Genomic DNA, 14,371 nt, shown 5'->3' on the forward strand with positions numbered 1-14,371 from the left:
ATCAGCACCAGTCATGGATGAAAAACCAATGAGTATAGCTTGGCTTGAAGTGTTTTAGTAAGCACAGCATCTATATACGCAATTAACACATACTACATTATACATCTTACACCCTACATACTTGCATTCCCAATTAACCATAACACACCAAACAGAAATGTAGAAATTGAAGAAGGCGAGAATTACCGGATCCACAAGGCAAGAAACCTCTCCCCACCATGCTTTCCCAAACCGAGACTTCCTGGAACTCTATCATACACAACAAGTTGATATAAGAACCAATGCAAGACTTATGTCCAAACAATCGAATAGAAAAAGTGACAGAAATTAAGAGGTGGGAGTGAAATGCCCTCGCTGCCATAATCGCGGAAAGCTAGCTGGATTCGGTTAACGAGGCCAATCAAGCTCTCCAATCTGGCCAAATACCATAAAAGATAATCCTTGGCCAAAAGGCAGAAACTACAAAGGTAACGCATTTAATCCTTTTATGGCGATGCACATAAAAGAAACAGCCACTCCTCTGTCTGATGGAGATAAACTGTTGGGGCAAAAACAAAGGTATTTGCCTTTGTACCCCAAAAGCCATCCATCCATTTGGACCACAATGGAACAATGCAGTCTAATTCAGTTACTAAGCATCTTGTAAAGTTTAAGACTAAAACACAATGGCATAAGAAATTATTTAATGCCCATCATCATTCACCAAGTTCAATAAGCTCAGGAGATAAAACCATAAAGGAAACAAGATTCCCAGCATAAACCTAGCTAACACAATGAAACCATTGAAACGATGCACATAGATAAATATACATTTATTCATTAAAATACGTAAAATCTTACAAGTTCAAGTACCAAGTACTTAGCAAGCCACTAGAAGTTACTTTTACTCTTCAAAATCCATGTTTTAAGCCTCAAAGTAAAGAAAATCCTAATCTCTAAATCTCTAATCATGACGGTAAAAGCTCCACACACTCTTATGTGCAGACTGCCTCGCCGTTACTCAATCAACAAGTTCAAGGGGTGATACTGCCTCGCCGTTACTCAATCCCAGCAGCACCCTCGGTCCTCCCGAGTATGATTCCCCGTTACCAATCTGTTTGGAAAGCCTGGTTAATTCTCAGGGGAAAAAAATAACTGAATCAATTTCAAACAAAACTTGAAATCTTTACGTCAGCGTATTTGTTTCCGATATAATCGGGATGCTCCCACCAAGGATATGCAGGGTCTTGCTCAGGATTTTTTTCAGTCGATCCTTTTTCCTCAGGCGTAAGCTGTAAAGCAAAGAAAGTAAAGTGAGAACGTTTGGGCTTTTTGTGATGGGCTTTTTTGTTGGACCCTTCCGGGTCTTGTTGCAAATCGAGGCCTAGAAGCTCAAAGGGCCGACCAAAATATAAAGCGATTTTGCTTGCAATTGTGTAGGAGAGGAAATCCTTAAGTTTATTGTACCCGAAACTGGGCTGAGAGAAAAGTAGACGGGCCTGACATCCATTCTCTTGAGCCGTCTAAGTGAGCTGTCCCCGCAACCCAAGAGGAACGAGTAGTTGACTGGGCCTCATTTTCGACCTGATTTGTGCCGGCAAGAAGCTGATGGCCCTAAAAACCCAAAAACCAGAATAGCAAAGAAAATCAGGCGGGGAAAATTAATACAAACAACAAATATTTCCAAAAACTGCACCGGATCGACTACTTACCTCAGAGATGGGAGGTTGGGTATTGTAATATGAGAAAACGGAACTGAAGTCGTTGGTCGCCGGAATGACGTTGACCTCGGTATTGGTCGCCGAAACGACGTCGTAGGTTTCTGTGTCAGTGGTCGGAGAGACGTTAGTCTGCCTGCTGTTCGCCGGAACGACGTTGGTCTCTTCCATGGTGCTTGAAAATGTGAGTATGGTGAAGTGAATAAAGAATGTTGAGGAGTGGCTTTTATAGATTTGGCAATGACCCGGGCAAGCTATAAAATGACAAATTAGGAATATATGGCGCCATGGGGTCATGGTTGGTTCGCAATATGAAAATGACAGTGGCAAAATTGTTCCATTACTGTTCATTTGTAAAGTTGTAGATGCCAGTCATGCCCTCACGGGTGCCAATCACACGGCAGAGGAGATCTGTTCATTTTTTTGAGTTGGGGGACGGCAATCACACGGCAGAGGGCTGGCCACGTACGGTCCCAACCCAACTGTGTGAAGAGAAAGAGACGGCTTATTGAGTATAAGGATACTGTTCATTGAAAAGTATTAGTATATTTTGCATTCTGTTAGATGTGCCAAAACATTTCCGATATATGATTGAGTTTTCCTTAGCCCACACCACATCTCTATATGTCAATTAGAATTAAACCTATGACCTTTATAATATTGAAATCATGACTTACCAAACAAATCATAGCTTACCCACGATAAATGATTGAGTTTGATGACTTTATTAAGTATATTGTGAATAATTAAATTATAGCTATTGTATCCGTATAATGTCGAAGTATACTGTGAATAATTATAATTTTTTTTTTAATAAAGGACATCAGATTATATTGATGTAATAGAACGAATTGTACATAAAATGGCGACAAAGACATTGATTTTCGTATAAACAAACCCACTCCAATACAAATTGAAGTTAGATACTAATGCAACCAAAATAAGCAGCTGCCTCGGATCTAAGATCTGGACTTAGGTACGACCCCGAACCCCAAATATGAATCCAAATTCGACCAAAATTCAAAGTTCAAATTGAAAAAGCATAAATGCCAAAGGCCCAGGCCCATCTAGACCTGCTTTCGGTACTTGAGCTTCGTCCCCTTATGAGCAGAACCATCACACCGCCGACGCATGATGGAAGAGATCAAACTGGGAAGATATGCCCATCGATTGCTCTGAATAGCCCCTCAAATCTAAATCAATCTTCAAGACCTGCAGCAGAACGCCTCGCTAGGACACCAACCCTCATCGGAAAGAGGTAGTTAGCTCTGTAAATTTACAACCCAGCGATATTTCGAGGAAATATCGATATTTTAGTCCTTGTCTGATGATAATGAAAACAATTTATCATATATGTAATGACAGAATAAATAGTAGGTCACTTTTCGGTCTACTAGAATATTTTGGTCACATATTAGTACTAGTACTACTACTAGTAGTATTGTCACGGTATGCAAAAGCATTGCTTTTTCAATTATTATTCCGGACGTACGCCATTACTAGTTCGGAAGTTCGGCGTTCGCATGCTTCCCTTCTACTCACCTCCTCTTCGCAGCAAGCTTCCATTGACCCCTCGCCGATTCCTTCTTTCTCCACACTTCATCTAGTGAAAAAATAGTGATTTGTATGATTTTTCTTATCAAAAGGGGCAAAAAAAAAAACAAAAATTGAGCCTTTTGATTTATGTCATTTTAAAAGCAACTCCAACAGCTTCCCCATATTTTAGTTTTTCTCTATTTTAGGGAAAAACGAGCCTCTTTTGCTCCAACAGATTCCCTATAACTTTCTCCATTTTAGGGAAAGTGAGGAGAGAGAAAACAAACTTCCCTAAATTTACAGCAATCTCTAAAATTTTAAGGAAGAATTTGGAGATTTTAGATATTGCTGTAAACTAGGGAATCTGTTGGAGTTGAAGAAGAAAAATTGCTTAAATCTTTGACTTTTGCTTCCCTATAATACAAAAATTATAGAGAAACTGTTGGAATTGCTCTAACAAGCTACTGTCATTTTCATGGTTGGTCTTTGAATGAGTTGAATCTCTGCACAGAGAGATTTGGTGTGGCAGTGCAGAGAGTGTCAATTTTGATTATTTCGGAAACAAACGAGATTGTTATAAATAAGCAATCAAAATTGTTAGATGTACCCATGAAAATGACACTCATGAACCAACCATGGGTGCACCACCACTGTACATGAACCAACCATGGGTTGCTTTCTCGTTGGTCTCGTTCGTCTCCGTGGTCGCCAATGACTCATGAGTGACGATGACTCATTTGTCATTTTACCCTAAAACCACTCCGTGGTCTCGTTGCTTATTTATAACAAGCTCGAATGAGTTGAATATCTGCACACACACACCACCTTTTTATAGAGAATCTTTATTAATCCCAACTATAAATTCGGGATTAATTTTATAGAGAATCTTTTTTAATCCCAACTTTTTTCTCTATGTTACTGGTTGGTAACTCACGCAAGTCGTTACATGGGTACTAATCAAGGCTGGAGGCACAATGACACTACACCCATGACACTTCTTTAACCCTCACTAATCTAAGGAGGCTGCTTTGTAAAATCACGAAACGAGATCCACAATTCTTCATATCCATATATAGGCACGATCAGCAATTAATTGGTGTCGATGACTACAAAAGACCAAACTCTTTGGGCTAGCTTGACAAGCAAGGAACTCCACCATTGTAGCCGCTAAGTATGACCCCAAACTTGGAGATAAAAAACTTAGAAAAGAAGAACTTTCATTATATTCACAACTTTGATAGTTGATGTGACCGATCACAGACGAATAATATTACAACCTACACGCTTGAACTTGAAGAGGAAAATTGATTACAAGTTTACAACAAAGTGAACAAACAGACATTACTTTGTAAGTTTGTAAGATGCGTCGTCATCTTGGAAACATGACCAATATCCATCTTCATAATGCACATAAAATACGTGACACCAGAAGGAAGAAAAGCAAATGCAGAATCATTCAGGAAGATTGCGAGTCGTGAAAGTAGTACTACACCTACCAGTCTCCCCAGTCTACCACGCTAGAAACTAGGTCTATGAGGCCCCTTAGTGCGGAACCGAGAATAATGGTTCCGGTATAAGTATTTATGCTAGTATTTGTGTTTTACCTTGTATTATGTCCTTCTGGTTGTTCATCTACGGAGTACAGAGTGGGGCATGGGGCATATGCCTTTCGCCCTTTTGGGCCTTACGTTTCTAGTTTGTTCTAGACTTATAGGCTTGCTCTTGTAGTCAGCATCACTGCATCGATGTTCGACAGATTCTAATGAATCACCTATTCCATGTACCGCCGTAGTACCACCATATCTATCCTCTAATCTGTTTATATATGACAGCAAAAGGGTGTGTGTTGACCATTCTAGCTTGCGATGAATGACACTGTATCCTATTCTGGGTTTGATTCATAAAAAACAGAATGGGGCTTATTAATTAGTTATCGTCGTGTGTAATAGCGGCTTTTTGATCTATGAGTGCATTATTTTGGTGTACCTCTGGTCTCTAATACTGATACTAGCCGGATAGGCCGCATGATGCTGCATCTTTATTTATTTATACTTTTCTCTGAATTAAATGGTGTGTATTTACATATTCCAAAAATTGGTGTTCTAACCAGTTTCCTATATAACACATATTTCAAAATTTTTAAGCAAAAGCTGGCATTCTGACCAGACCTCTCTATTTACATTTTCCAAAAATTGTTGTCCTAACTAACAATATTTTTTACATCTTGGTTACAAAAATAGTTAGTTTAACAAAAACATATTACATTTCTAATATGAACCAACAATTTTACATAAGCTCTTCAGAGTTGTCCTCGCTTGGCTGCTACTCGCTGTCCGCTGTAAATCATATCAACATAGAATTAATAGCAAGTCATCACAGAAGATAAAAGCATTTCAGGTAAATACATCACTGAAAGAAACGTAAAATTAAAGTTGTACTCGATGGATTACGTTCAGTAAATTGGAGTTGATAGAAGGTTAACAATGAAAGAAGAAGATTCATAATCAGAGATGATAAACACATACAAATTTTGATCATATGACTTGTTAGTCAAATAAAAAATTGCAAATGATAACTTCTTTCTTAACCACATTACTCAAATCAAAGCAGATACCACATTTACAGAAATTGTTGTGTATCTCACTAAAGCATATTGTTTAGGTAGGCTACTATTTTCTATTTTATAGTTAATCGTTGGAAAACTATCAAAAGAAATAACTGACTAAATCACTCTAGCGTTGCAAGCTGTGATGCTGAAAACAAAAATATGAACAATTAGGTTACATGAACAATTCATGGTTTGAGCTGTATGAAAGTTAGTATCACTAATTGTCCCATGTGATACAAATAACAGAAAGGGCATCATTGTACTTTCTTCATCTAAGCTACTTGGGAGCTTATGTCAATTAATTGTTTCTTCAAACCATGTGGTTCCCAGTCTATGGCAAACAAAGCCAAATTATAGTGAGCTAATTCTCAGAATTGGAGAATTGACTGTAGAACATTATATAGTTTTCTATTCTATTTAATTTCCCATTCTTTCTGAACTGGTGGTGCTGAAAAATCTATAGAATTTAAATGCAAAACTTAAAAAAGAAGGTGGAACAGAAGCTAAACTGAAATATGAAATAATTAATAGCAATTCATTTCATCTGAATGAGAAACTTCATCTGTTGAACATCAAAGTAGTGACCAACCCTTCCCTTTGCAAGAGCATGCAAGTAAATGCAAACTCTCACATATTGCAATCCTCCTCTCCATAACTACAACTTTCCTTCCTCAGCTTAAAAGATTCAAACACTAATGTCTACGTTCCATTACTATATGTCAAGTGAAATGCATAACAAAATCAAAACAGTACAGGAGTAATAGCCAATCATCACGGAAGATGAACTACCAGAGGTAAAGAAAGTATGGTAGAAAGTGATCTAGAAGTACCAAAGTGATTTAAAAAGATAAAAGGTTATTCCAAGATATGCTGCTAATGTAAAAACTAAAGAGTATACTGTAGAAAGTACTGAAGCTGAAATATGAGGCAGGAAAAAACAGTGTTTGGTTGTAGATTTGTACTTATAATTTCTTCATATCATGTAAATAACCTTGGAATGTATATATACTTGATATGTACACATTGTTAGGTAAGTATAGGAACTGATGAATTTCTGCTATTCTTCTAATGCTTATTTCTGTTTAACCTCAGTCAATACTGTTACTAACTTCTGTTATCATAGCTTCAGAAATGACAATAACATTATCAAAAACAGACAATATGCAATTTGAGACATAGGTTGAAGAAACCAATTGAATCTCCTGAAGTTAAAACTCCGTAATTAGCTTAGTCTTTTCTAAGGCTTATCAAGGGAAAAGAATCCTGCCACCCAAAGAATGAAAGAGTCACATTGACTAAACTTGACAAACCTCTCTTAAGGGGAGAATTTCCCTTGCTATCTCCTTTACTTACTGCATCTAAGACAATCCCACAGTTTATATTGGTTATAACTTGTAACTTTTACGAAAATCTTATGAACAACTCATTTTATGGTTGAATGACATGACCTAAAAACTTTGATGAATAGATTTTACCATTTCCAAAAGTCGTAGTGCCTTGAATCTCTTTCCAAAGTCTTACTTCACCTCCCTATTATTTCAAACCACTCTAATTTCTCCAGAACTACCCAAAACTACAACACTATCTTTTTGTCCTTGCTAAACACCTATTTTCATTACTAAAGTTTCTACCATCTAAGGCTCAGCACAATTATAGGCAGTAACCCACCTTGTGCTGTCCTGCATCATGCTTGTTATCTCAAAAGTCACAGAAAACTCACCATTATCACTCTCATACATTGCAACCCACTGTTGTACCTCGATGCACTTAATCCATGCGTTATCGTTCTGCGGACCAGTACAACCTTTAAGTAGAAAATCAGAATATGATTGCAACCTCTCCCTCTTGCTTTCGAAAATGTACGGTAAGAGTACATAGTAAGCACTGATTTTCAAGGCCACAAACTGTAAAGGCAGTTCATATTTTTTGGTCATTAGATCATGCATGAGCAGGTGAGCTATACATCATAGGGTGAATGTATCTCCAATTTTCTATGCAGCATTGCAACAAAACCATTTATACCTAAAAGAGCTTGGAGAAGAATTGTACTTAAAGGTATCAAAATTTAAGGTCTATGTAGCCACAGAATTCCATAGTTCTATATATCATGGTATCACAGAACATAACTTAAATCATAAGCATAACGAATTGGAAATAAAGTTTTGCTTATTTATAGACATAAATATTGAAACAAATTGTAAAGGAACAATGTTATGCAGTTTGCTTAGGCATTCATCATTCCATCTTTCATGATAGTTTTAAAATTGAAGACATCAATTTAATTTTGGATCGCGTTACCTGTAAAGTGGCTGCTGCATTTTATGATCTGGCCAGATTAGTAGTTGACTCTGTGGCTTTTTCGTCATTTGCTTTGAGCATGAGGGGTAGGCTGCATAGAATCACGCATCTTCAGGCACAAATCTGGTCAATGTTGCTCTACAAAATACCAGCTTGTCCTGAAATGTAAAGCAGGGTATATTTAGTGTTGATATATTTAGGGATATGAATAGATTGCTGAGGAAAAAATAGAATTAAAAGTTACATAGTTCGTCAAGTTTGTCAGGCGATGATGCAAATGATTCAGCAATTTGGGTCAGACATACAGAAGCATGCTCCAAAACCTACAGCGATAACAAAACGCACATCCTGAATGGAACAAAAACTACTCGTGATGACTATTAACTTTGAAACTCAGAAAAGTAGAAGCACCTTAGCATCATGATATTGCAGAACATTTGTCAATAATGGGACAGCTTCCATCACAGAGTCAGCTGCATCTGAAGGAAGTTTTGATCTCTTAACATGTGTCTGCATCAGGAAACTCCAATTTGGAGGTCTTGCAAGACTCCTCCCTGTGATTCATCACTACCGCAAAATCAAACACTTCATAAGAATACAATAAGAGCTAGGTATGCATACTGAAATATAACCACTATAGACAATAATAAAAGAAAGAATCAGTGAAAGAAAATAATGAGCAGACCACTCCACTGTTGTGATTGCAATTAATTTGTTGCTCAAAATAGTCACCTGCAAATCTGGAAGAAGAATGAATCAGAACAAATTGGACATAAAAAAAATATTCTTAAGATTGAATGCAAAATCAAACAGACCATGCAACATATCTGATGCCATAAATAATCACATAGTATTCATTTAACAACATCTGAGCTCCACAATAACAAACCAAAAACTGAAAACAGTAACAAAAATAAAATTTGTTAACTTCCCCATGAAAGCTAAAAAATTGCTGCTACTGAAACGAAAAGGTGCCGAAGAAATGAACAGAATTTGAAAAAAACCATATCAGAATTGGATTTCTGTTCGTTTGTAGACATAAGATGCTAACCCAAATCAGATCAATTAAAATTCAGTACACTTATAAGTTTCTTATCTAAAAATATGTATTCCAATGTTTTGGAAAGAATTTGATGTTTATAGTAGAACTACAGTAAGTTTATTTAGTTTTGTAAGGTAATCAGATGCAATCAGGGGGTCGTAGACTATAGTTATTGCCAATTAGAAATGCACCAAATTCACATTCATTTGTTGTCATTGATTTCTGTATTTACAGTACTTAATCATGACTACTCCTTCAACATTTTCCAAATTTGGAGTAAACTCCAGGCTTAAGAATTTGTTCCAGTAAAAACCATTTTCGATGCCTGGAAATTTTCATAAATAGGCAATTGAATTGAATTAGTAAAAGTTGCCTTATTGTTTCTGGACAGGCATCAAAGTAAGTAGTACTGAGTGTATCTATTTGCTGCAACAAAATCCAAGAGAGGTAAAAAAGTAATAGTAGACAACTGGTCCAGAATTCAGATTTGCTCCAAGGAGTTTGTTTCAAAAATTATAACTGCATATATTCCCTTTCACCAAACTGTCCTTAATCTACAGATTCCACAATAAAAATATGTTTTATTGTACAAATTGCCTGTAATAAACTTACACCTACAGTAGCTTGGCAGACTATAGATTGTAATGGATAGTTCTAAATTTACAGAACATAGGATTACATAATCATGTTTATTATCATGATGAAGGGCTGGATAACAAACATGATTAAAATAGATAGTTCTTAACTCACTGCATTTATTTGAATTTTGTGCCAAAATTTCAACTTGCAATGCAAAAAGCATCACACTAACCGAAAAATGTATGAAAGTGACAGTAAAACAGACCATAAGGGGAAAATCTAACTAACCAAAGCATATAGATAAAAGATTAACAGACTCTAGAGACGCATGTGATTAAAGATCGCAGCGAGTTCATATGTGCATTTTCAAAAACAAAGACAGAGGTCAGAGTTAAGTTGCTCGGCCATACACAGAAGGAAGCCCTATATAGCAAATTCCATTGTGCTATCACGTAGTTACCGAAGATTGAACAGAATAAGCAACCAACCTAGTAATTTAACAGAGCAAAAAGATATAACCTGACAGAAAATCGACGTCTTGGTTCCCCTCTTGAAAGACGGCTTTCTTGAAGACATCACATCATGATATTGCAAGAACTCTGAGCCAGCTTCTCCTCTTGAAGACGACTCTCTACTAGATAGCAGTGCAGGCTGTGCTTGCGGCGCATGACAGCAAGTTTCTTTATGGAACACCCTGCAAAGTCCTTGGTCTTGTGGAGCCTTACATGCTATCACAAATCAATGCTCTCCATCTCCTTTACCTCCTGTGACTACAAGCCCTCTCTTTCTCATTTCATCGTGCAAACCTAAAATGGCAACATCATTACCCTCATCACAATACCCTCTCATCAGAATACCAAAGACGTGACGGTCAGGAGTAATTCCTCTTTTCAACATATCATCGAAAACCTGTTGTGCTTCAACCATGAGTCCCTTACTTGCTAAACCAAAAATAAGTGAGCTATAAGTAAACAGATCAGGTCTGATGCCCTCTTTAACCATTTTATTCTTAAGTCTAAAAGTCTCGACCAGATTACCCTGTCTGCATAGCTCAGCAATCCAAGAAGTGTATACATATTTGTCTGGAGTAAACCCCATCTCGGACATCTCACTGAAGATCATCTCAACTTCACTAAAGTTTGCTTCCTTACACATCCCATCAATGATCACAGTATATGAAATTTCATTAGCCTTTTCCTTACAAAAGTAGCCTCTTGCCTCCTCCAAATGCCCATGCTTGCATAAGCCATCCATCAAAGCTGAAAGCACCACAGCATCTGGTTCAAAAACCTTTGCTAACAGTCTGTAGACACCCAAAGCTGCTTTCAAATCGCCAGCTTTGAAACATGCATCCATAATGGTCGTCAACAACATCTTATCTGGAGAAAAACCACTCGTGGCAAAATCTGTAACAACTCGCATCGCATTATCGAACTGACCATTATTACAGAGGCCTGAGATCACCACTCCATATGCAGCAGCATCAAGACTAACCCTTCCATCCTGCATTTTACTCATATACTTCATGGCCTCACCTACATTTCCTTTCTTGAAATGCCCATCTATCATTGAAGTGTAAACCGCTGAACTAGGCCGAACCCCATCTTCCACCATTTCACAAAACAAACGCTCAGCTCTTTCCAACTTCCCATTCTTGCACAGCCCATCAATCAAAGCACCATAAGTCACCACATTCGGTAAAACTAACGATTTCTTCATTCCCTCAAGCAATTCAATCGCAACCTCCAAATTACCAGCCTTACTATACCCATCAATCAAACAAGTAAAAGCAAACAAATTCGGCGACACCTTATCCTTCACCATATAACCATAAACCCTATATCCCAAATCCAAATCCCCCATCTTGCAAAACATATCTATCAGTGTACTATAACTAATCACATTCGGTTCAAAACACTTCCACATCAAACCCATATACACAAACACTTCTTTCCTCATCTTAACCTTACAGAACCCACTAAACAATGTATTAAAAGTAACCAAATCAGGCCTACACCCTCCTACCCTTATCATCTTCATCACTAAACAAGCCTCATCAATATCACAGAGTTTACAGTACCCATTAATCAAAGAATTGTATGTTACAATATCGGGCCGGCACCCGAAAATCGGCATTGAAATTGTGAGCTTCTGGGCCGAGTTGACATGACCCAGTTTACACAAAAAGGAGATAACTGAATTGAATGAAGAGGGGTGAGGATTGTACCCTTTGGAGACCAAATCAGAGAGGATTTTGAGAGAGAGGTCACCGCAGTTGGACCTATTGAGGTTATGGAGGAGCTTGTTGCAGGTCAAAGGACATTGGGGCTTTGAGGTTCTTCGCAAGCGAGCGAAGAATTTGAGGGTTTGTCTGATCATTCATGGATGGTGTTCAATTTGTGCTGAAACTTAAGAGGATTTTGAACTGTGTTGGAGGGGTTTAGGCATAAACCCTACACAGAGAACGATGCCGTTTTGGTTTTCTTATTGCCGTTTCTCTGAAATGAGAGATGGGGTTTTAATTTGGGCTTTGGTCACGGAAGTTGAAATTATACATGTGCACCTCACATTTGAGCACCCATCATGCCTATATTCTCAAGATTAAAATCATATAATATTTTATTCTTTATTAATAAATTACCAAAATTAAATATAAATCAAGGAGTTTGAAAAATTGGTCATAAAATTAAAAATTTTAAAGCACCGCCATCGCACGATCATTTAGTCTAATTTCTCATAAATAAGCGAGATTTATGAGTTTAATTCAAAGATGATTAGTTGTTGTATTTGAAGACACAAATTCACTGTCGATTTATTCAATCAAGATTTTTGGTACTTCTTTATATTTGGGCATAATACTTAAAATGTAGGTGTACTTGGAGTGTGTCTTAATGATTTACTCTATATAATGGCTCTCTAAGACGCACCTTCATACGCATTTTCTCTAAAGTTGTCGGCAAAAAAAAAAAAAACTTAATTGTTTAACAACTTTCTCGATTTACGAAGATAAATTCTTCAATGTGAAGCATGAATGATGAGTGTTCCATATTTGGAAGCACACACACAACTATTGCTTCATCTTATGAGGGGAACACTGCATTTCCTTCTTCACTATTCTTTCACCTGAATATCAACTCCTTCCCTTCACTCACACTCTCTCAGAAAAGCCATTTCTTGCGGCTTTGTAAGGTTCATTTCCAACTACCATTTGATCCTTGTCATAGAGCAAGACTATTTTAATAGCGGCCAAACATAAACATTCTACTACGAATATAAATACTAGGTTCGGTATCTTCGCACACAATAAACCGAGGCGGCAGGCATTAACATCAAGCTTCAAAATCCAATCCCCCATGAACCCTAATATAAAACTCTCACTGATGTTTGAGATTTCAACCTTTTTGTTATGATGGAAAATTGAATATTCATTCCACCAAGATACTCCAAATCCTAAACCATTGATACCTTAATCTTTCTAAAGATTTGAAAATGACCCTCAATTTAAAATGTTAATCCCAAGTCCTAAGCATTGATGCCTTTAAATCCTCTTTTTTCTTTTTCTTTTTTGGTAGAAAAGGTAGCCCTAAACCGGGCCTGAATACACTGTATTAATGTTGAGCTAAAATGTCCCATATGTCCAAGTCTTGATGATTATACACCAAATACTAGAAGTGAACTTGACAATAATCCATCAGTTCTTGTCTGAATCCAGGCCTACACATCTTTCCCATACACATGGTACCATGTGGTGCTAAACTACTAACTAAATTGGACTGCTACTTTTTTTCTCTCATCAATCCCCTTCTTGGATCCGAGCTCGAAACTATGACCTCTTACCGCCAAATCAACGAATCCGACAATTTTTAAGAGGCAAAAAACTCTAGCAAATAGCTAAATAAATACGGTGACGAGTTTCAGACTCCATAACGCATGATAGACGATCAATGTACGTGTGCACAACTCGTAGTTCTAGTCGTTGATAGACGATGCCAAAAGTCTAGAGGAGTGAGTGAAAATGGGTCCCCAATGCCAAAGTAAAGCCGCGGGTGAAATCCGTCGCAAGCCGTACAGGTGCATGGGTTTGGTATAGTGTCAGCATCACTGTGCCGTTGAACCTCAAGCAGCGATGTCATGTTTGTTTTTGGGTACAATTATGTGATTATGAGTTGAAGGTTATCTTTTAGAAATTGAAATCGCAAACAAGAAGAAAAGCATAGTTGTGGTTGTTGAGGGAACACAAATCTCATACCCTCACTTTCAAATCCGTTTAAAACCTACTGGGATTTTGGGATATATATGAATATAAAGCTTCTGATTTATACCCAAATGAATAATGAATTGAATATCTCTGCGTTTGATTCTTGAAGGGATGGCCAAGGTTGCAGCTTTTCCTTTACCAATCTCTTTGTCCAATTTCTTTACCTTGTCTTTTCTTAGTTTTCTCCACAAAAAATGCACTATGAGATTTAAGTATGGTCCATCTAGGGACTTGCTAGTTAACAATTTGAACCAATGCGGTTAACCATTCTGAATCTTCTATCAAACAACAAAAAGAGGGAATCCCTTGTCAGTTGTCATTCTACCTTTAATATATGTATTTCAGCTGAGTCT

General features: G+C 37.3%; 1 protein-coding gene across 19 annotated transcripts; it reads right to left on the minus strand.

The window, feature by feature from the left end:
* Window positions 1-797: 797 nt before the first annotated feature.
* On the minus strand, window positions 798-12,284 carry LOC112199916 (pentatricopeptide repeat-containing protein At2g01740). 19 transcript variants are annotated; one of them, XM_040517645.1, is made up of 9 exons: window positions 10,280-12,284; window positions 8,551-8,879; window positions 8,384-8,462; window positions 8,140-8,297; window positions 7,562-7,745; window positions 1,692-1,872; window positions 1,447-1,593; window positions 1,170-1,271; window positions 798-1,093 (listed from the first exon to the last, which is right to left on the minus strand). In XM_040517645.1, exon 1 carries the CDS (start codon window positions 12,137-12,139, stop codon window positions 10,499-10,501), a length of 1,641 nt encoding a protein of 546 aa, XP_040373579.1. In that variant the 5' UTR covers window positions 12,140-12,284; the 3' UTR covers window positions 798-1,093; window positions 1,170-1,271; window positions 1,447-1,593; window positions 1,692-1,872; window positions 7,562-7,745; window positions 8,140-8,297; window positions 8,384-8,462; window positions 8,551-8,879; window positions 10,280-10,498. The 19 variants fall into 19 exon arrangements, with proteins under 19 accessions (XP_040373579.1, XP_040373578.1, XP_040373570.1 ...); XM_040517636.1 differs by lacking the exons at window positions 798-1,093; window positions 1,170-1,271; window positions 1,447-1,593; window positions 1,692-1,872; window positions 7,562-7,745 and having other exon boundaries at window positions 8,207-8,297; window positions 8,551-8,693; window positions 8,825-8,871; window positions 10,285-12,284; XM_040517641.1 differs by lacking the exons at window positions 798-1,093; window positions 1,170-1,271; window positions 1,447-1,593; window positions 1,692-1,872; window positions 7,562-7,745 and having other exon boundaries at window positions 8,207-8,297; window positions 8,551-8,706; window positions 8,825-8,871; window positions 10,285-12,284.
* Between the last annotated feature and the right edge of the window lie 2,087 nt (window positions 12,285-14,371).

The sequence above is a fragment of the Rosa chinensis genome, chromosome 4 (assembly GCF_002994745.2).
Source record: "Rosa chinensis cultivar Old Blush chromosome 4, RchiOBHm-V2, whole genome shotgun sequence".
NCBI classification, from domain to species: Eukaryota; Viridiplantae; Streptophyta; class Magnoliopsida; order Rosales; family Rosaceae; genus Rosa; species Rosa chinensis.

What these genes read in the sequence shown, in the direction of transcription:
- LOC112199916 (XM_040517645.1), bottom strand. Translation starts at nt 12,139, where the DNA reads ATGATCAGACAAACCCTCAAATTCTTCGCTCGCTTGCGAAGAACCTCA.